General features: G+C 44.0%; 1 protein-coding gene across 3 annotated transcripts in view; it reads left to right on the top strand.

Moving 5' to 3' along the window:
• The window catches only part of LOC135519371 (tyrosine-protein phosphatase non-receptor type 4-like), a 98,964-nt gene that overhangs the window by 50,398 nt on the left and 26,718 nt on the right, over nt 1-21,848 (top strand). For 2 of the 3 annotated variants that reach the window (XM_064944563.1, XM_064944562.1), the window contains exons 8-16: nt 976-1,096; nt 1,607-1,694; nt 2,846-2,934; nt 4,099-4,162; nt 5,716-5,888; nt 6,579-6,647; nt 7,193-7,327; nt 14,728-14,886; nt 19,432-19,588. In XM_064944563.1, coding sequence (XP_064800635.1) covers nt 976-1,096; nt 1,607-1,694; nt 2,846-2,934; nt 4,099-4,162; nt 5,716-5,888; nt 6,579-6,647; nt 7,193-7,327; nt 14,728-14,886; nt 19,432-19,588 — 1,055 coding nt within the window. The remainder of the gene's footprint in view (nt 1-975; nt 1,097-1,606; nt 1,695-2,845; nt 2,935-4,098; nt 4,163-5,715; nt 5,889-6,578; nt 6,648-7,192; nt 7,328-14,727; nt 14,887-19,431; nt 19,589-21,848) is intronic. The other variant, XM_064944564.1, reaches the window with a different exon arrangement.

Raw genomic sequence — 21,848 nt, 5'->3', positions numbered from 1 at the left:
GCAGCTCAACTCCGAAACCAACGTGCGATCTACATGTTAGCCTAGCCTAGTGGTCTACAGCTAGCACAGAGCCACATTCTCCAATGGTAGTGGGCCGTTAGCCTGAGGAGTGCATCTTGTCAACTTTTCATCAGATTGGCCTTAATAATGACTCCTGACGGATTGGAGGGGAGAGGGTTAGGGGTATGTTCCTCATTGTCTGTCCCATTTCCACTGCAGCGGCCCGCTGAGGCTTGCCTCACTCTCCAGGGCTTTTCATTGGGAGTCTCACTGCTATATAGGTCACTGGAGGGATTTGAACTGCACCGCCATGTAACACAACCATCCCGTGTCCATGTCCAGACACTCACTTAGGCCTATATTAGCTCAATGTCTCTACTCATGTGAAGGGCTTCATGCTATTTTAACCATGGGTTTAAGGGTATGAAACATGATGGAATGCTGCTGTTAATTTGGGTTAGTTTTGCGAAATCGGTGAGGCTGATCAAATTCGATCAAGAAATGCACTCCTGCTGAAGCCTCTGGCATTAGTGCTGTGTAGATATTTCTTTGCATAAATCCATAGGCAATTTACTGTTTAGTTTGAGCGTTGTGCTTTTTTCTTTCTGGTGATTACATCAATAACTGTGTATTGAATTGATGTGTTTGTCAGTGATAGTCGTGAGCCAGTGGTTTAGAGGTCCACTCATATGAATTGTGGCCCTTTCGACATAACGGCAAGCTAATTGATCTAAGGTACTTAGCTACTGTAGAGGTGGTTGGAACACCAAAGGCTACTCAACCACTTGTCTCTTTCATTAATAGACATCATAACCAGGCTTTTGAGGTTATTGTCTTCTATTCGTTACTGCATTGATAGGCAATGGTTTATCTTTCATATACAATATAAGCCTGCTGTTTTCTGCGTCATATAGGGAGTTGACTTGACTGTCTCTACTATTTGAATTTATTTGAGACTCTCTCTGCACTGTGTAGCTGAGCTGGGGGACTACAGTAATTCGGAGCATGCTCCTGGTTACCTCTCACAGTTCTGCTTCATCCCCAACCCGCCCCAAGGCTTCGACAAGGAGGTTACCAAACACCACCAACAGCACAGGTAGGGGCCCATCTTCACAAGACCATGCATACTCTTTCTGATCCAAGAAACAAAAGATGGCGCCGACCAACAGTCACCCTGTTTCTAGCTCCTAGTCAACTTTGCAGTATTTTTTTTTATTTGCTCAGAATAGTTCTAGTACTATTACCTACATCCAAAAATAACTTGTCTACTGCTGTACTGAGTTTGTATTGTGTAGTTTAACATTTACAGCATTGATTGATAGGAACAAGGAAGATGAGCCTTTCGCTGCACTCACCACAACACCTGGTAAACTGTGTACGCGACCAATACAATTTGTTTGATTTTAATGTTCATACACAGCTGTATACTCGTTTTACTTGTCTGCACCAGCTTTCATAGCAGGGAAGGTTTCCATGGTTTTATTGAGTGAATTTCCGAGGAAAAGCGTGGCCTCACTGTACAGCTCCATTTTCTGTGCATGGGTTACTAGCTGTGGAGTTTGAGGCACCTTCCCTCTCTCATGCATTTCTCGGTCTTCCTCCTCAGTGGCCTGTCTCCGGCCCAGTCAGAGTTTAATTACCTGAACACAGCAAGGACACTGGAGCTGTACGGAGTGGAATTGCACTATGCAAGGGTAAGGCTATTCCCCTGTGTGTGTCTGTGTGTGTGTGTCACTGCTACCGCATAAAGGCACTTATCATAGCACCACTGACACCAATGTTTCATACAGCTGTGCCTTAGATCTAGAAAAGCCTGTGCTTTCTAACCCAGCAGGTAGAAATGTGTTGAGGCAGATTGAAGGTTGAAATATGCGTGTACAGTAGTTTATCATTCTAATGTACCGTCTGCGTGTTCCTCTGGCCCGTGCCGCCAGGGCCTCATGAAGTTAATGCTTTGGATTCCTGTTCAGCTGAGGAATAGCAGAACCACTGAGCCTCGGCGAGCCGTCTGTCTGTGTGTGTGTGTCTCTGTGAAGAAAGACTAGCAGGGCAGAGCACTCTAGTGTCAAAAGGCCTTAAACTAATCCGCAATTGTACAGAGATTTCCCTCATTGTCCGATTAGACAGGCTTTTCTCTTTGCCCCAGAATGTGTCTGTCTGCATGCTTTTATGTGCTAGTTTGGGTGTCTTGGTGTCTGTCTGACTGTCTAGGTTTGCTTGTTTTTGTCTGGATAATAGTTTGGTTCATAAGACAGAGCAGGTCATGTAGACAGTCCTGGTACAATGAGTCAAAGGCAGATCTAAAAAGAGGCCCCAGCCACCATTGTCCATCCAGCCATTTTTTTCTCTAGAATGATCACCACACTTTGACAATTACAGTGGTGAGTATCAAGTTTTATGTATACAGCACATTTCAGACATGGAATGTATACAATGTGCTTTACAGGAAAAAATGAATAAAAAACTATATAAATAAAAGTGGAACTATTTACTACACAACAAACATAAGATATATATTTTTTTAAAGAATGACAGAAAATAGTGATTGTGCCCCATTTTTAAGCTGCGGACAATCCCCCCCGCTCCCCCCTACTGATATCCGGCCCTAGCCACTAAGCGACCACTAGCGCGTGGGGGGGTCCCCCCAACCAAAATGTAGCTTAGGGCTACCAAAAGGCGGCACTCCCCCCACCCCTGCATTAGGGGGAAAGGGTCTGTACACCAGCTCCCACCAGGCTTTGCCCACTGTCAGGGTACTTAGACTCTTAAGCCACCAATATTTCTTGTTGATTTCCTTCCGGTGTTTCTTCATCCCAATCTTCCTCTTTCTCGCTCTCTGTTCCAGGATCAAAGCAACACTGAGATTTTAATTGGGGTGATGTCCACAGGGATCGTGGTTTACAAGAACAGGGTACGAATCAACTGCTTTCCCTGGTGAGTGACAAACTGAACTTGATTTTGATACAAGATGAGGCGATTTGTGAATCAGAGAATGAATTGGATCGCAGCTACAAGAGGATTGTTTGTGATCACAAATAGCATCCACTTTTGTAGATGTGTTAGAAATTGAATGTTCACTATGAGAGTAGGAAGAGGATATGTTTTGTGTTTTTTCAGCTATATATCATCGACTTCAATCATCCAGGTTGCAGAAGCATTCAGAAAAGTGTTGAATAGGATTCTTCTAAGCACCTCACATGAGTGCTTTACATATTAATCTGTAAACTGCAGATGATCATTTCTAGGATCTCCTCTGAGAGCGGACTCCGAGCGGTTTAGGCTTTCATGTGAATTGTCTGAGACCCAAAGCTTTAATTCTTATATATTCAGCCCTGTTGGTTGGGCTTCTGGAAGTGTGTGCCAGGGGTGGGATAGCATAGCCCAAATCCTGACCAGATGAGTGATAATCCAACACACTGACACACACACTTCCCAACCCCCACCCCATACAAGCTCCTCACAGCACACACATCCCCATTCTTAAAAGCCAGCTGCTTGATGTAGCACATACAGCTCATTTGAAAATATATGGGCTCAGATGCTTTCCAGTCCGGCTCAACAGTGGCACGTTTCACAACAGCTGTCGGCAACTGTCACGCAAAAAGACTTTCTCCTATCGTCCACTCCCTCTCTGTTTGGCTCGCCTGCCCCTACTAGTAATAGGTGATGCATAACGTTACTCCTCTCAGAGAGCAGATCAGAAAGCATATTAATCCAGTCACTCGGAACAGAGATGGATCAGAGAGTGAGTCGTGTGGATTCTAGCCTCGCTCCTATTTCTGTCTACAACGGGCTGACAAATTAGCTTTGCTTAGATGGGGCATGACTCACTGCCTTGGAGAGGGAAAGAGAGTGTGTGTGTGTAAGAATGTAAAATATATTTAGTTGAGCTGTGAGTCATGTAGAAGTGGGAAAAGGACTGAAGGGGGAAGGGAGGGAGAGGGAAGAGTGAGGATGGAGGGAGGGAGGGGATTAGTCTTGATAGGGAGACATTTTAGTCAGCTTCTCTCTGCAGTGGCTCTAATTTGAGCCATGAAAGAAGAGGACCCTCAGCAGTGACACACATTGACGCATTTCTGTGGGTTTCTCTCCCCTCAGGTTGAAGATTGTGAAAATATCGTTCAAGTGCAAACAGTTTTTCGTTCAGCTCAGGAGAGAAGTGGTAAGTATTCAAGCCGTTGTTTCCACTGTCCTTCTTTTGACAGTAAAATGTGAGATTGGATCTACTAGCAGCAATGTGTGTGGAGTCAGGAGTCTTTTACCCAGTGGACCACACTTTGTAGTGAACGCAGCCCCTAGGTTCCTATAAGCATGTGTGACCATGTTTCCCTGTCATAAGTGTCACCAGACCGGACCCAGTTCTCTGGCTCATCAGGGTGGAAACTGGATGAGTTTGACTAGACTAGCTAATACTGCTAATGGACTTAATGACCATCTACCACTGATCCAGGCCCTTCCCACACCATACCACAGGCATCCATATCAATCTGAAACAACTTTGCTTAGACATTAACAACACACTGCCCCCTTCACCCAAACCCAGCGTCCATATTTGTTTATTTGACTAACTCGCATGCTGGCATAATCACCGGCCTGCTCCGCCACAATCACCGGCCTGCTCCGCCACTGACTGTCTCTGGAATCTGGGACAGCGAGACAGGAAGAGCTTGTTAAATGCTTATTAATTATGAAGAATAGATTTGTAGCAGCGGGAGGCAGTGAGCGTGATCTAAAACTGATTCGAAAGCTGCTGGCTCCCTCTCCATCTCCCTCCTCTCGTCTCTGTTCCGTTAAGCCCCATGATGGAACCATGGAATCCCAGGAAAAGATCCCCGTCCACTCCCCTCTTCCCTGGTTCAATAATGGATGTGGTGTATTTCCAGAGCAGTTGAACTAAAAGCACTGCGGCTGTCAGCCAGCCTCCATGGTGTCACTCAGGCTGTATAATTCATGTGTGCATCCCAAATGGCACCCAATTCCATATTTAGTGCACTACTTTTGGCCAGGGCTCTGCCCAAAATAGTGCAGTGTATAGGGAATAGGGTGCCATTTGGGAAGCGCCCATGGACAGATGGGTAAGGCTGTTCACGGCCGGTCATGTGAGCACGGGTCACAGCACACCCTTTAAAAAGCAACAACAAACCAGGAAATTAATTTGACCCTTTATTTTTTTTCTTCTCCTGGACTAGTGAGTTGTCTCCAGTGAGCAAGAGAGTAACCCTACTTTATCTGACCTCACGGCGAGGCTAGGTGACCTCTAGTCTAATGTACATGATGATGGGGTTGTTCAGAGAACCTGCTCTTTCTTGAAGTTGTTTAAAGATGCAAGTGTGGATGGTCAGCAAACTCGCCTTTTCTGTTATGGCGTGTGACACCAGGAGACCCTCTGGGGGCTGAGGGAGGAGTATGGTGATGTTGTGGCTGCAGACAAGGATTAACCCCCTGCTGTCTGTCTCCCCCCTTCTGTGACCAAGACCTTGACTCAACACCTCCTCACTTCTGCTACTTGAGTCTCAGGCATGCTAAACACACACATACAGACTCCAACCCTAGGTCACAACGAACAAGGAGAATCATAGTACACAGTAAAGCCTATGGACCGAAAAAATGTAATGATCTGTGGGAAGGCGGTTACATACCAGCAGCTAGAACTGTATCTCATTTGTCATTATTGTTGTCACTCACTGTCATTCTCTTCCCTCCCTCCCTTTACAGAATGAGACCAGGGAGACGTTGCTGGGGTTTAACATGGTAAACTACAGAGCCTGTAAGAACTTATGGAAGACCTGTGTAGAACACCACACCTTCTTCCGTCTGGACCGGCCCGTTCCCCCCCAGAAGAACTTCTTTGCCCACTACTTTACCCTGGGCTCCAAGTTCCGTTACTGGTAGGCGAAAATCCCCATTGCCACCCATGAGCATCAGCTGGCGCGCACACACACACACACACACACACACACACACACACACACACACACACACACACACACACACACACACACACACTTGCCAGCCGCAAAACACTGTAATTGAAATGTCAACACAGGTTTGCTAGGTCACAATGACAAGTTCCATCAATCATCAGTGTTTGGGGAGTTACATTAGCTGTTGGCTATCGTGCTCTCATCTTGGAGAAAAGTAGTTGAATTATTAACCATGCCCCAGAACTGAGCTTGTTTTTCAAAATGCTTTTTATTTTTTGGGGGAAAAGGGAGTTCTTCTATTATTCATTATGGACTCATTTCTCAGATGTAGTTTAGAAATAGTCCAAACAAATGTAAACTGTTCATTGTTGAAATGTAAATACTTGAGTATTTGCTCTGAGCTGTGCTGTGAGTGGAGGTGACGAGGGGGCTAAAACTTCTGAGTTTCATCATTCTAGATTGTGCTGTGACAAATCGGGGTTTTGGAGAAAAGTCTGAGACATGGTTGAAACAGAAACACGAAGGGGAGCGGAGTTTTTTTTAATGCATTATTGAAGCGCATGTTTGGAAGTTAGGTGCTGCACAGCAGTTTGTAATATGTGGCTGAATGGTATTAAATGATCGTTGGATGTTGTTTGAACGTTGTCTCTGCAGCGGGAGGACAGAGGTGCAGTCGGTGCAGTATGGCAAAGAGAAGGGGATCAAGGACCGGGTGTTCGCCAGGTACGTAATGCATCACAGCACTGTACTGTCTGTACATGTATATGAACAGATGCATTCTGAATGTATGTTAGGCCGCGTTACTGCTGGTAGGTCCTCTAAGAGTATGCTATAAGAGTAAGACAGCCTTAAATCTGTAATGCCCAAAGTCAATATAGGAAGTGATGGTGAACGAGCACCAACCGAATTAGTGTTCATTTACTGCCTTATTATTGCCCCTCTACCCAGAGGTGATGTTGATGGGCCAAACATAACATCCTAGTCTCACAGCTTATATCTTTATTTCTGAGCTGGGGCCTCAGTCAGCATCAACATCTAGGCTTAAGTCTGGATTGTTTCATAACTCTGGCTGTGTCTAAGATGGCATCCTATTCCCTATTTAGTGCACTCTTTGTCGGCCCTGGTTAAAGGTAGTGCACTATATAGTAGTGAATAGGGTGTCTTTTTTTTCCATCTCCTTCATCACGCAGTCCTCCATCCCATTGGTCAGCAGTATCACTTTCTCCTTGGCTCGGTCATGTGATTGATTGTGTTTCCTTTCTGAGTAGGTCTCCCAGTAAGCCCCTGGCCAGGAAGTTGATGGGCGGCACAGACTGGGAGGCTGTGAGCCGGAACAGCTTATCAGACGAGAGGCTGGAGACCCAGAGCCTGCCCACACGCTCCCCACCCGGAACCCCTAACCAGTAAGTTCCTGACACTACTCCTTATAGCATGTCCTAATATAATGCCCACATATCATGACTTTCGAGAGGGCGAGACAAACGGTGCATTTGGGAAGTATTTCGACCCCTTCCCTTTGACCTAATTTTGTTGTTACAATTTCATTCTAAAATTTATTAAATTAATTGTTTTACTCATCAATCTACACACATTACCACATAATGACAAAGCAAAAACAGGTTTTTAGAAATGTTTACAAATGTATTACAGTAATACCTTATTTACATAAATAGTCAGACCCTTTGCTGTAAGACTCGAAATTGAGCTCCAGTGCATCCTGTTTCCATTGATCATCCTTGATGTTTCTACAACTTGATTGAAGTCCACTTGTGGTCAATTCAATTGATTGATTTGGAAAGGCACACACTTGACATTGCATGTCAGAGAAAAAACCAAGCCTTGAGGTCAAAGAAATTGTCCGTAGACCAGCAGCTCAGTGGTGTTGATAGTGCTTTGTGAATGTTGACCTGTTTAAAGGTCTTGCTCACATCAGCTACGGAGAGCGTGATCACAGTCGTCCAGAACAGCTGGTGCTCTCATGCATGCTTCAGTGTTGCTTGCCTCTAAGTGAGCATAAAAGGCATTTAGCTCATCTGTTAGCTCACGTCACTGGGCAGATCGTGGCTGCGTTTCCCTTTGTAGTCTGATTTTTTTTTTAAAGCCCTGCCACATCCGACGAACATCAGTGGTTTAATAGGATTCAATCTTAGTCCTGTATTGACACTTTGACTGTTTGATGGTTCGTCTGAGGGCATAGCAGGATTTCTTATGAGCTTCTGGATTAGGGTCCTGCTCCTTGAAAGCAGCGCTAGCCTTTAGCTTGGTGTGGATGTTGCCTGTAGTACATGGCTTCTGGTTGGGAAATGTATGTACGGTAACTGTGGGGACGTTGTCGATGCACTTATTGATGAAGCCAGTGACTGAGGTGGTATACTCCTCAATGCCATTGGATGAATCCCGGAAGTCTGTGCAAGCAAAACAGTCCTGTAGTATAGCATCTGTAGTATAGCATCAGTGTTTTCTGACCATATCTTTATTGAGTGAGTCACTGGTACTTCCTGCTTTTTAGTTTTTGCTTGTAAGCAGGAATTAGGAGGATAGAATTATGGTCAGATTTGCCAAATGGAGGGTGGGGAAGAGCTTTGTCTGCATCTCGGTGTGTGGAGTAAAGGTAGTCTAGAGATGTTTTTCCCTCGGGTTGCAAATGTGACATGCTGGTAGAAATGAGGGAAAACTAATTTAAATTTGCCTGCATTAAAGTCCCCGGTTACTAATAGCGCCGCTTCTGGATGAACATTTTTTTGTTTGCATATAGTCTTATACAGCTCGTTGTGTGCGGTATTAGTGCCAGCATTGGTTTGTGGTGATAAATAGATGGCTATGAATAATATGGATGAGAACTCTCTTGGTAGATAGTGTGGTCTACAGCTTATCATGAGGTATTCTACCTCAGGTGAGAAATACCTTGAGATTTCTTTAATTTTATACATTGCGCACCAGCAGTTATTGACCAATACACACCCCCACCCCTCGTCTTACCAGATGTAGCTGCTCTGTCCTGCCGATACATGGAGAATCCAGCCAACTCTATATTATCCGTGTCGTCGTTCAGCCACGTCTCTGTGAAACATAAGATATTACAGTTTTTAATGTCCCATTGGTAGGATAGTCTTAATTGTAGAACAATCAGTTGGGTTTCCCGTGATTGCACTTTGGCCAATAATACAAAGGGAAGTGGTGGTTTACTTACTCATCGACACCTCATCCAGGAATACGTCTTTCCCGAATTGAATCCTTTGTTCATACCCCCGAGGGCAAATTAACTTATTCCAGCGGCTGCTCCAAAACATCGCCGGTGGAGAAGAGGAATTTGTAGTCCGACTCAGGTGGCGTGCATACTATCCACTATCGAGTATATTACTTGCTAATGTACAGTCTCTGGATAATAAAGTAGATGAGTTCAGGGTGTGGATCTTTTTCCAGAAAGACATCAGGGATTGTAACATACTCTGTTTCACAGAAACATGGCTCTCTCGGGATATACTGTCCCCGTCCATACAGCCATCGGAGTTCTCAGTACATCGCGCAGACAGGAATAAAGAACTCTCCGGGAAGAAGAGGGCGTGTATGTTTCATGATTAACTTCTCATGGTGTCATTCTGGTAACATACAGAAACTCAAGTCCTTTTGTTCAACCGACCGAGAATACCTCAATCAAATGCAGACCTTATTTCCTCCCAAGAGAATTTTCTTCGGTTATAGTCACAGCCATGTGTACGCCCCCTCAAGCCGATACCACGACGGCCCTCAAAGAACTACACTGGACTTTATTGGCCACATTTATTGTACCTGGGGATTTTTAATAAAGCAAATTTGAGGATAAGTGTACCAGCGTTCTACCAACACATCGACGGTTACGGTTCAACAGGAAGTGTGTAGGAGATTTTGTACCCAATGTGTCTTTTAAAAATATACCCAAACCATAAACTGTGGATAGATGGCAGCATTCGTGCAAGAACCACTGCATTCATCATTGGCAAGGTGACTGGGAATATGTCCGAATTCAAACAGTGTAGTTATTTCCTCCGTATATCAATCACAGGAAAAACATCAGTACAGAGACAAAGTGGAGTCACAATTCAACAGCTCCGACATGAGACGTATGTGGCAGGGTCTACAGACAATTACGGACAACAAAGGGTGTCCGCGACATGGCTGGTTTTCCGTCTTGCTTAGGGTAACACAGTGCCACCGACGAGGCCAGCTTCTAAGAACTCTGGGGGCTCATTCTCCATGGCCGAAATTAATAAGACATTTAAGCATATTAACCCTCGCAAGGCTGCCGGCCCAGATGGTATCCATAGCCGCTTCGTCAGAGCATGCACAGATCAGCTGGCTGGAGTGTTTACGGACATATTCAATATCTCCCTATCCCAGTCTGCTGTCCCCACTTGCTTCAGGATTTCCGCTATTGTTCCCATGAAAGCAAAGGTAACGGAACTAAATTACCATCACCCCGAAGCACTCACGTCTGTCATCTTGAAGTGCTTTGGGGGGCTAGTTAAGGATCATATCACCTCTACTTTTCCTGACACCCCAATAGATTCACAGACGATGCAATCGCCTGCACACTGCCCTATTCCATCTGGACAAGAGGAATGCCTATGTAAGAATGCTGTTCATTGACTATAGCTCAGCATTCAACACCATAGTACCCTCCAAGCTCATCGTTACGCTCGGGGCCCTTGATCTGAACCCCGCCCTGTGCAACTGCGTCCTGGACTTTCTGACGGGCTGCCCAAGGTAGGAAAATGCACCTCCGCTTTGCTGATCCTCAACACAGGGGCTCCACAAGGGTGCGTGCTCAGCCCCCTCCTGTACTCCTTGTTTACACATGATTGTGTGGCCACTCATGCCTCCAACTCAGTCTTGAAGTTTACAGACGACACAACAGTAGTAGGCCTGATTACCAACAATGATGAGACAGCTTACAGAGAGGTGGTGACAGGAAAATAACCTCTCAACCAACCTCAACAAAGCAACGTAGCTGATTGTGGACTTCAGGAAACAGCAGAAGGAGCACACTCCTATCCACATCGACAGGACCGCAGTGGAGAAGGTGGAAAGCTTAAAGTTCTTCGTCAGTGATGTGTACACCGATCTGAAATGGTCCACCCACACAATGTGGTGAAGGTGCAACAGCGCCTCTTCAACCTCAGGAGGCTGAAGAAATTTGGCTAGTCACCTAAAACCCTCACAAACATTTAGATGCCCAATTGGGAGCTTTCTGTTGGGCAAAATAACCACCTGGTACCGAAATTGCACAGCCCGCAGGGTTGGTGCAGTCTGCTCAACGCGTCACCGGAGGCAATCTACCTACCCTTCAGGACACCTAAAGCACCCAATGTCACAGGAAGGCCAAAAAGATTGTCAAGGACATCAACCACCCGAGCCACGGTCTGTTCACGCCACTATCATCCAGAAGGCAAGGTCAGTACAGGTGCATCAAAGCAGGGACAGGGAGACTGAAAAACAGCTATCTCAAGGCCATCACACTGTTAAATAGCCGGCTTCCACCCGGTTACACAACACTGCACCACTGCACCGTTGTTGCCCTATATACAGTTGAAGTCGGAAGTTTACATACACCTTAGCCAAATACATTTAAACGTAGTTTTCAAAATTCCTGACATTTAATCCTAGTTAAAATTCCCTGTCTTCGGTCAGTTAGGATCAAATCAAATGTGGTTATATAGCCCTTCGTACATCAGCTGATATCTCAAGGTGCTGTACAGAAACCCAGCCTAAAACCCCAAACAGCAAGCAATGCAGGTGTAGATGCATGGTGACTAGGAAAAACTCCCTAGAAAGGCCAAAACCTAGGAAGAAACCTAGAGAGGAACCAGGCTATGAGGGGTGGCCAGTCATCTTCTGGCTGTGCCGGGGTGGAGATTATAACAGAACATGGCCAAGATGTTCAAATGTTCATAAATGACCAGCATGGTCAAATAATAACAGTAGTTGTCGAGGGTGCAGCAAGTCAGCACCTCAGGAGTAAATGTCAGTTGGCTTTTCACAGCCGATCATTAAGAGTATCTCTACCGCTCCTACTGTCTCTAGAGAGTTGAAAACAGCAGGTCTGGGACAGGTAGTACGTCTGGTGGATCACCACTTTATTTTAAGAATGTGAAATGTCAAAATAATAATCTAGATTGATTTCAGTTTTTATTTCTTTCATCACATTCCCAGTTGGTCAGAGGTTTACATACACTCATTTGGTATTTGGTTGCATTGCCTTTAAATTGTTTGACTTGGGTCAAACGTTTTGGGTAGCCTTCCACAAACTTCCCACAATAATTTGTGTGAATTTTGGCCCATTCCTCCTGACAAAGCTGGTGTAACTCAGTCAGGTTTGTAGGCCTCCTTGCTCACGCACACTTTTTCACTTCTGCCCACAAATTTTCTATAGGATTGAGGTCAGGGCTTTGTGATGGCCACTCCAATACCTTGACTTTGTTGTCCTTTAGTCATTTTGCCACAACTTTGGAAGTATGCTTGGGGTCATTGTCCATTTGGAAGACCCATTTGCGACCAAGCTTTAAGTCCCTGACTGATGTCCCGAGATGTTGCTTCAATATATCCACATAATTTTCATACCTCATGATGCCATCTATTTTGTGAAGTGCACCAGTCCCTCCTGCAGCAAAGCAACCTCACAACATGATGCTGCCACCCCCGTGCTTCACGGTTGGGGATGGTGTTATTCGGCTTGCAAGCCTCCTCTCTTATCCTCCAAACATAACCATGGTCATTATGGCCAAACAGTTCTATTTTTGTTTCATCAGACCAGAGGACATTTCTCCAAAACGTACGATCTTTGTTCCTTTGTGCAATTGTAAACCGTAGTCTGGCTACAGTGGAGCAGTGGCTTCTTCCTTGTTGAGCGGCCTTTCAGGTTATGTCAATTTAGGACTTGTTTTACTGTGGATAAAGATACCTTTGCTCCCAAGGATGAACCAGACTTGTGGAGGTCTACCATTTTTCTGAGGTCTTGGCTGATTTTATTTTTGATTTTCCCATGATATCAAAGAGGCACTGAGTTTGAAGGTAGGCCTTGAAATACATCCACAGGAACACCTCCAATTGACTCAAATGATGTCAATTAGCCTATCAGAAGCTTTTAATGCCATGACATCATTTTCTGGAATTTTACAAGCTGTTTAAAGGTACAGTCAACCTGGTGTATGTAAACTTCTGACACACTGGAATTGTGATTCAGTGAATTATAAGTGAAATAATCTGTCTGTAAACAATTGTTGGAAAAATTACTTGTCATGCACAAAGATGTCCTTACTGACTTGCCAAAACTATAGTTGTTAAAAATACGTTTGGAGTGGTTGAAAACAAGTTTTAATGACTCCAACCTAAGTGTATGTAAACTTCTGACTTCAACTGTACATAGTTGGAATCACTGGCCACTTCAATAATGGAACAATTAAATAATATTAATATGTTTACATACTGCTTTACTAACCTCATATGTAAATACTGTATTCGATTCTGCTGTATTTTAGTCAATGGTTATATTTTATATATTTCTTACTTCCATTCTTTTACTTTTAGATATGTTTGTTTTGAATTGATAGATACTACTGCACTGTTGGAGCATTTCGCTTCACCCGCAATAACATGTGTATGTGACCAATACAATTTGATTTGATTTAGAGCTCCAAGACAGGATTGTTTCGAGGCACAGATCTGAGGAAGGGTACAAAAAAGTTTCCACAGCATTGAATCCCCAAGAACACAGTGGCCTCCATTTTTAAATTGAAGTTTGGAACCACCTAGACTCTTCCTAGAGTTGGCCTCCTAGCCGATCTGAGAAATCAGGGGAGAAGGGCCTTTGACAGAGGTCCAGAGTTCCTCTGTGGAGACGAGGAACCTTCCAGAAGGACAACTGTCTCTGCAGCACTCCACCAATTAGGCTTTTATGGGAGAGTGGCCAGACAGAAGCCACTCCTCAGTAAAAGGCACATGACAGCCCACTTGGAGTATGCCAAAAGGCACCTAATGATTCTCAGACCATGAGAAACAAGATTCTCTGGTCTGATGAAACCAAGATTGAACTCTTTGGCCTGAATGCTCAGCGTCACGTCTGGAAGAAACCTGGCACCATCCCTAAGGTGAAACGTGGTTGCAGCAACATGCTGTGGGGATGTTTTTCAGTGGCAGGGACTTGGAGACTAGTCAGGATCGAGGGAAAGATGAACGGAACAAAGTACAGAAAGATCCTTGATGAAAACCTGCTCCGGAGCGCTCAGGACCTCAGACTGGGGTGAAGGTTCACCTTCCAACAGGACAATGACCCAAAGCACACAGCCAAGACAGCACAGGAGTGGCTTCCCATCCAACCTGACAGAGCTTGAGAGGATCTGCCAAAGGTGCTTCAACAAAGTATTAAATAAAGGATCTGAATACTTGTGAAAATGTGATTTTTATTTTGAATACATTTTCAAAAACCTGTTAACTTTGCCATTATGGGGTATTGTGTGTAGATTGAGGGGATTTAATCAATTTTTGAATAAGGCTGTAATGTAACACGTAATGCGGATGAAGTCAAGGGGACTGAATACTTCCCCACTACATTGTGAGGGAATTCTAGTTCCAAAACCTTCGCTAATGGTACTGACACATTTCATTGCATGAGTGAAAGGAATTATACACATGTAAGTGTTTCAGAGAGCTGGACAGAACATCATACAATCCAAATAAAATAGAAGTTTTCCAACTGTGGATAGCGTACATTAATTTGCTTTGATTACACACAATCCTCCTAACCACTGATTTGTGTGTATGCGTGCAGCCGGAACTCGTTTGTACAGGAAGGGACGAGGATGCGGCCGTCATCGGTTGGGCACCTGGTGGACCATGTGATTCACGCCTCGCCCAGCCTCCCTGTCTTCTCCAATCACAAATCCGCGTCCTCTACCCAGGCCAACTCCATCAGCCTCGACTCTTCCCCGTAAGTCTGCTGCCACATTCACTCCAATCACGAGTCGGCCTCATCCACTCAAGGCAACTGCATCAGACTGGACTCCACTCGTAAGTCTGACCCCTTGTGGACACTGGACACACTGCAGTAGTGAGGAAGATGAGAGAGGTGGTTATGAGTAGCCCTGTTGACATGACTGCATGATCTGACCAGGAACAACTCTGGCCCCTAGTTATAGCCCGGAACAAGTGACTAGGCCTACACTGAAACAATATGTTCGTGCTCAGAGAAAGACTGTCAAACATTATAATGGAAGATCTCCCACCAGCTCACTCCCAAAAGAACACCACTATATAGTTGTTAATGAGGATGAAAGTTGGTGACGGTGCATGATTCCGCTGTTAAAGTCCCCACTAAAGCCGCTGTCTAAAAAGTCTATGGGAGCCACATTAAATTGGACTTGACAGTTCCAGTGCCATGCTGTCTACGCCGACTGCTGAAACAGCTGATTTTTAACGGTTCGCCTGTGGTCTGTGGCTTACAATTACAGTTCACACCCTTTCCCAAATGTCATTTAATGTTCTTCAATGGAAACAGAAACTTTGAACACGGGCTGTAAAAAAGTGAAGTGTTTACAGCTCTGGGGGCATTTAGGGAGTTCGGCGGGGCTGGGATGGAGCAGGGTGGGGGTGGGGGGTGATCAACACAGTACTAGTAACAATAATAATGCCTTTGGCCTGTGACTGGGATCCGTATCACACTCTTAGGTCAAAATGCCTGTGACTCTAGTCTACTGCAGTGTTGGTCCACTGATATCTGAGAGTAGCCTAACCCCGAGTGTCTTTGACTTAGAGCCATATACCCCTCTTAGGTCAAATTGTCCTAATGGTTCTGTTAATGCAGTAGTGGTTCACTGACATCTGAGAGTAGCCTAACCCCTGGCCTACTAGGGTTGGATTGCCCTGATGAGTGGGGCTATGTTCAACTTGTAAACCCAGCTCTGGCCTCACCCTGTCCCGCTCCCAGCCTCTGTCGTCCCTCTGCTCGACATCCCAACTTTCAGCCATCCTTGTACTCCAGTTCCCTTGGCTGTTATGTTCTTCGAGATGCCTTTCAGAGTTCCAGTAACTGTTTATTATTAGGCCAGATTGGGTAAGTGCCACTAGGAGTGGAGGACGATTAATAGCCTGTCTGTCGGAGTCTCTCCATATGTTACTGTCTTATCTTAGAGCAGGAATGTTTTTTATATGTTCTGCTGTGTTATCTTACCAAGAACTATGTCACCAGCATTAGTACAGATACTGCACCTGTACTGGGAATGGAGGGAATAGTTCTGACATGTACATAATCCCTATTTAAGCTATGCATATGCACACAAACATGCTTGCACTCACCATATATACTTTCGCTCCCCATTTCACTCTCATTTCACTTCTGCATTCACACACAAGCACACGCGTACATGCACACTTGCACACACCCACATTCCGTGCCAAGCCATTTGCTCATCTCTTTTGTCACTGACCCAGAAGATGACATAACCACCTGCTCACTATTCCTGAGAGATCTCACACCATTGCTATATCCAGTGACACACACGCACATAGATTCTCTCTCCTGCTCTCTCAAAAATAAACATAAAAACAACCATATTCCCTGTCGCGTAGCCTTAGCTCAGTGAGGATAAGGTTTCAGGCGGTTGAAACCAAAGCATAGCAACCAGGTCATGTAATACCTCCCCCTCTACAACCTGATCTGTAAACCAGGAAAACATCCCACGACACTGTCACTTGAAAGGCGGCTGACCCTAGACTGTCCTTTAAAGAATAAAGAGAATATTGAACTTTCCCTGACTTTATGGTCATTGTGGAAAAAGGACCGCAATTGTAGCGCGTTATATCTTATTGTCTTGATGTAATTAGCGGAATACACCAATCTGTTTTTGTAAAGCTAACTATCCAGCATTTCAGACAAATACTATTTGATATTGTATTAAGTTGCGTCTCCCTGTGGTCAGTGAGCAGTAGTCCTGCCAGTCTCTCCCTCCCCCCAGCCCTGTGGCTGGTGTCAGCATAGTGTCTGTTTATGTTGGAGAGGCCTGTCTGTCCTTCCTGCAGGGTCCCCCTCCGGACCAGGCCAGTGTCTCCTGTGTTGTGACTCCAGCCCGGCATACAGGACGCTAAACAAAGACAATGTGCTGTGACTGGCCATGACTGGCTTCTACTCCCCCTGGGCCTCCTGCGAATTCTGTGGTTGAATGACTAGGATGGTTAGGTACACTATAATACACCCCCATTGTGACTAGGTGGGTTAGGCAGACAAAGAGCCATATACTGTATAAAAAGTTCAGCCACGTTTTAGCACGGCTGCCATGTTGGAGGCTTTATTCTTTAAATGTTTGTGGTGAAATTCTGTGGTTACCCGCTTTAAACAAGCACAACATAGCAGCGTATTTAAGACATTTTTATTGCGTTGCTTTTGGGATAATGTGTATCCTAGTCTGTACTGTGTTGTGGTGTCAACAAATTGCATATCTGCATTTAATGGACATCTTCATAGTTTTCAAAATCAGAAATAACACCAACGTGGAAGCGGCAATTATCACTTAGCAGCGACTATCGAGAAAGTGGCGGACAGAAACCGCATTGGACCAACTTTGTGTGTGTGTACAGTTGAAGTCGGAAGTTTACATACACCTTAGCCAAATACATTTAAACTGGGTTTTTCACAATTCCTGACATTTAATCCTAGTAAAAAGTCCCTGTCTTAGGTCAGTTTGGATCACCACTTTATTTAAAGAATGTGAAATATCAGAATAATAGTAGTGATTTATTTCAGCTTTGAATTCTTTCATCACATTCCCAGTTGGTCAGAGGTTTACATACACACAATTAGTATTTGGTAGCATTGCCTTAAACAATTTAAACTGGGGTCAAACTTTTTGGGTCGCCTTTCACAAGCTTCCCACAATAAGTCGGGTGAATTTTGGCCCATTCCTCCTGACAGAGCTGGTGTAACTGAGTCAGGTTTGTAGGCCTCCTTGCCACACGCTTTTTCAGTTCTGCCCACACATTTTCTATAGGATTGAGGTCAGGGCTTTGTGACGGCCATTCCAATACCTTGACTTTGTTGTCCTTTAGTCATTTTGCCACAACTTTGGAAGTATGCTTGGGGTCATTGTCCATTTGGAAGACCCATTTGCGACCAAGCTTTAACTTCCTGACTGATGTCTTGAGATGTTGCTTCAATATGTCCACATAATTTTCCTCCCTCATGAAGCCATCTATTTTTTGAAGTGCACCAGTTCCTCCTGCAGCAAAGCACCCTCACAACATGACGCTGCCACCCCCGTGCCTCACAGTTGGGATGGTTTCCTTCGGCTTGCAAGCCTCCCCCTTTTTCCTCCAAACATAACCATGGTCATTATGGCTAAACAGTTCTATTTGTGTTTCATCAGACCAGAGGACATTTCTCCAAAACTTAGAATCTTTGTCCCCATGTGCAATTGCAAACCGTAGTCTGGATTTTCTATGGTGGTTTTGGAGCAGTGACTTCTTCCTTGCTGAGCGGCCTTTCAGGTTGTCAATATAGTACTCTTTTTACTGTGGATATAGATACTTTTGACCCAGTTTCCGCCAGCATGTTCACAAGGTCCTTTGCTGCTGTTCTGAGATTGATTTGCACCAAAGTACGTTAATCTCGAGGAGACAGAACGCTTCTCCTTCCTGAGCGGTATGACGGCTGCGTGTTCCCATCGTGTTAATACTTGCATACTATCGTTTGTACAGATGAACGTGGTACCTTCAGGCGTTTGGAAATTGCTCCCAAGGATGAACCAGACATGTGGAGGTCTACAATTTTTTCTGAGGTCTTGGCTGATTTATTTAGATTTTCCCATGATGTCAAGCAAAGAGGAACTGAGTTTGAAGGTAGGCCTTGAAATATATCTGCAGGTACACCTCCAATTGACTCAAATGATGTCAATTAGCCTATCAGAAGCTTCTAAAGCCATGATATCATTTTCTGGAATTTTCCAAGGTGTCTAAAGGCACAGTCAACTGAGTGTATGTAAACTTCTGTCCCACTGGAATTATGATACAGTGAATTATAAGTGAAACAATATGTCTGTAAGCAATTGTTGGAAAAATTACTTGTCATGCACAAATTAGATGTCCTAACCGACTTGTCAAAACTATAGTTTGTTAACAAGAAATGTATGGAGTGGTTGAAAAATGAGCTTTCATGACTCTAACCTAAGTGTATGTTAACTTCCGTCTTCAACTGTATGTATGCATGTATGACTCTGGGTACACAGAATAACACACCCACTGTGTCTCCCTGTTGGAGAATGTACTGTAGCAGCTCTGCTTTGCTATTGGCCAATGGCCACAGGGGCAACTGGAGTCTCAGCTAAACCAAAAACTCTGATTCGCTCAATGAGTTCTGTTTGATTTTACTGAGTTCTGTTTGATTTTAGGAAATGGAACATGTCTTATCTTGAAAAAGGATCAATGACTTCACTGACTAACAGACAGAAGGTACAGTAACATTAGCTAACACTGTCTCTCTCTACAGATCCCCAGAGACAGTAGATGGTCAGCCCCCGGCCCTGCCTCCCAAACAGTCCAGGAAGAACCTGAGCCAGATCATCCAGGACCACTCCCAGCAGAGTCTCCTTGACAACCACATCAATGAGATGTACGACATCCCCATGGCATCCGACAAATCCACGGTAAGACCACCCATAGACTTACAGGTAACTGACAAAATAAAGGTAATGCCAACAAAGTTTCCTAATAGGGCGTTGGGCCACCACGACCCAGAACAGCTTCAATGCACCTTGACATAGATTCTACAAGTGTCTGGAACTCTCTTGGAGGAATGCGAAAGCCTTCCACATGAAATTCCATCATTTTGTGTGTTGTTGATGGTGGTGGAAAACGTTGTCTCAGGCGCTGCTCCAGTGTCTCCCATAAGTGTTCAATTGGGTTGAGATCTGGTGACTGAGAGAGCCATGGATTTCCGTTTTACGTCGTTTTCATGCTCTTCAAACCATTCAGTGACCACTCGTGAGTACCGAGCGATAATTTTAAAAAACGTATTAACCAACTAACTATTAACCAGCTAACCATTTTTTTTAAACAACTAATTGACCAACGTCCGTTCAATTATTTGAATTCCATTTCGTTAGATTTTTCTCTGTGAGCTCGATGTGCAGTTTCTGTTGCGATAAGTCGAATGAAGCCTGAACTGTGCAATGTAGTTGGGAATTCCAACAGGCCAATATTCTACAGTTTTGTGCAGAAAACTTAGTAATTAACTATAATGACCATGATCCATTGCTCGTCTGCTTAAACTTATCTGGTCTGTGCCGAGCAGAAAGAGAGACGAAAGCAAGCTTGATCGAGAGGATGGAAAGCAGTTGCTTTGAGCTTGAAAGTACATGATCTAATTGATTTGATAGTTTGTATTCAGCAGTCATAAAAGGTATGCCTTATTTACTTTGAAGAACTACTAAAATAGTGATTTTTGTCAGACATAGGCAGCAACTCTATAGAGATGACTGGGAATGAAATAATAGTCATCAAATAAAACAAGTATTTTATTAAAGTGTATAAGTCATGTAAATAAATGATGGTTAAGTGATGAGCAGTAATAGGCAGTCACTACCATCATGGGACGTTTAGTAATTGTTTTATTCAGTGTTACAGCATTCAATCCACACAATGCAGTGCATTTAAAGTGGAACTGACAGCATTGAACTATTTTGCAGATATAAAAGACTATCATAATATCAAGTCAAAAAGATCAAATTCCCAGTTTGTGCTACTAAACTGAGGTTTTTAAAATGGGTTTAATAAGACTCAGTGTTCCATGATGCACATGAAGGCATTGCTGGGGGAATAGATTGAATGCAGTTCAATGCATGATTTAACATAATCCACCAATACATTTGTTGGTAGTCCAAAATAATGTTACTATCGGGTTGTAATTCACATGGCCTAGTGCATTGTTTGCTGCCTCCATTTGGGATGCACTTTTTCAGTTTCAATTACTTAATATTTTGGACAGAAACAGACGGATGTAACTAAGGCTGGGAATGTCAACACAATCAAACTAGTAAGCGCAATGATCACAAGTCAGTCAAAACATGGCTAATAGGCTAGCGTATCTATTTATGTAGCAAGCAAAAAACACAGTAACATTAGCTAGCTAGATGCAAGTCCCATGATGCTAGTGACTGCATATTACTGCTTATCACTTAACCATTTATTTACATGACTTTCACACTTTAATTAAATACTTGTTTTATTTGATGACTTTCTTATTTCATTCCCAGTCATCTCTATAGAGCTGCTGCCTGGAGGAGTGGTGAGTGAATGACATTTCCCCGATGTCGTTTTTTTGGTGGCTATACCCAGCTAGAGATGCAGGTGCCATTTGGTTAGCTAGCAAGAACTTATGCTAACTGGATAACAGTCGTTCATCTATTGCGTTCACAAATTCACCCTATCTACTCCGTTTTCAGAGCACTGTCGTCTTTAGTGTCCCAGAGCACAGAATAACTGATGAATTTAAGAATGCGCAACACCTGCTGAATATGACCGGTGTCAGTAAACGTAGGTAATACAATTACTTGTTATCTAGAGCGTTTGTGACTAACATGTAAACAGCCTAGCTAACCAGCTCTGCTAGGGCGAGTAAAATGGTCAGTGAGGTTTTCTGTAAGTTGTATCTAGAAGTAGTTATCGCAAGCTAGCCAACTTTAGCCAGGCAGGCAAGCTGCAGAAGGATGAGTAGACTACAATTCCCCATTGTTTATCAGTGCAATTTTGAGAGGGTTTATCTAATGTTCCTCTGTTATATTTTCGCTCATCTTTTTCTGACTAGCATTAGATTTTTTCTTGTTGACGTTCATTACTGAGGGAGAGCCTACCTTCTCATGGTTGTTTGATCAATAGGATTGTAAAGTTCCCAAATGTAAGATGACT

Source organism: Oncorhynchus masou, chromosome 29, assembly GCF_036934945.1.
Source record: "Oncorhynchus masou masou isolate Uvic2021 chromosome 29, UVic_Omas_1.1, whole genome shotgun sequence".
Taxonomy (NCBI): domain Eukaryota; kingdom Metazoa; phylum Chordata; class Actinopteri; order Salmoniformes; family Salmonidae; genus Oncorhynchus; species Oncorhynchus masou.
Note: the sequence above shows the minus strand (reverse complement) of the source record. Positions and strands in the feature narration are given on the sequence as shown.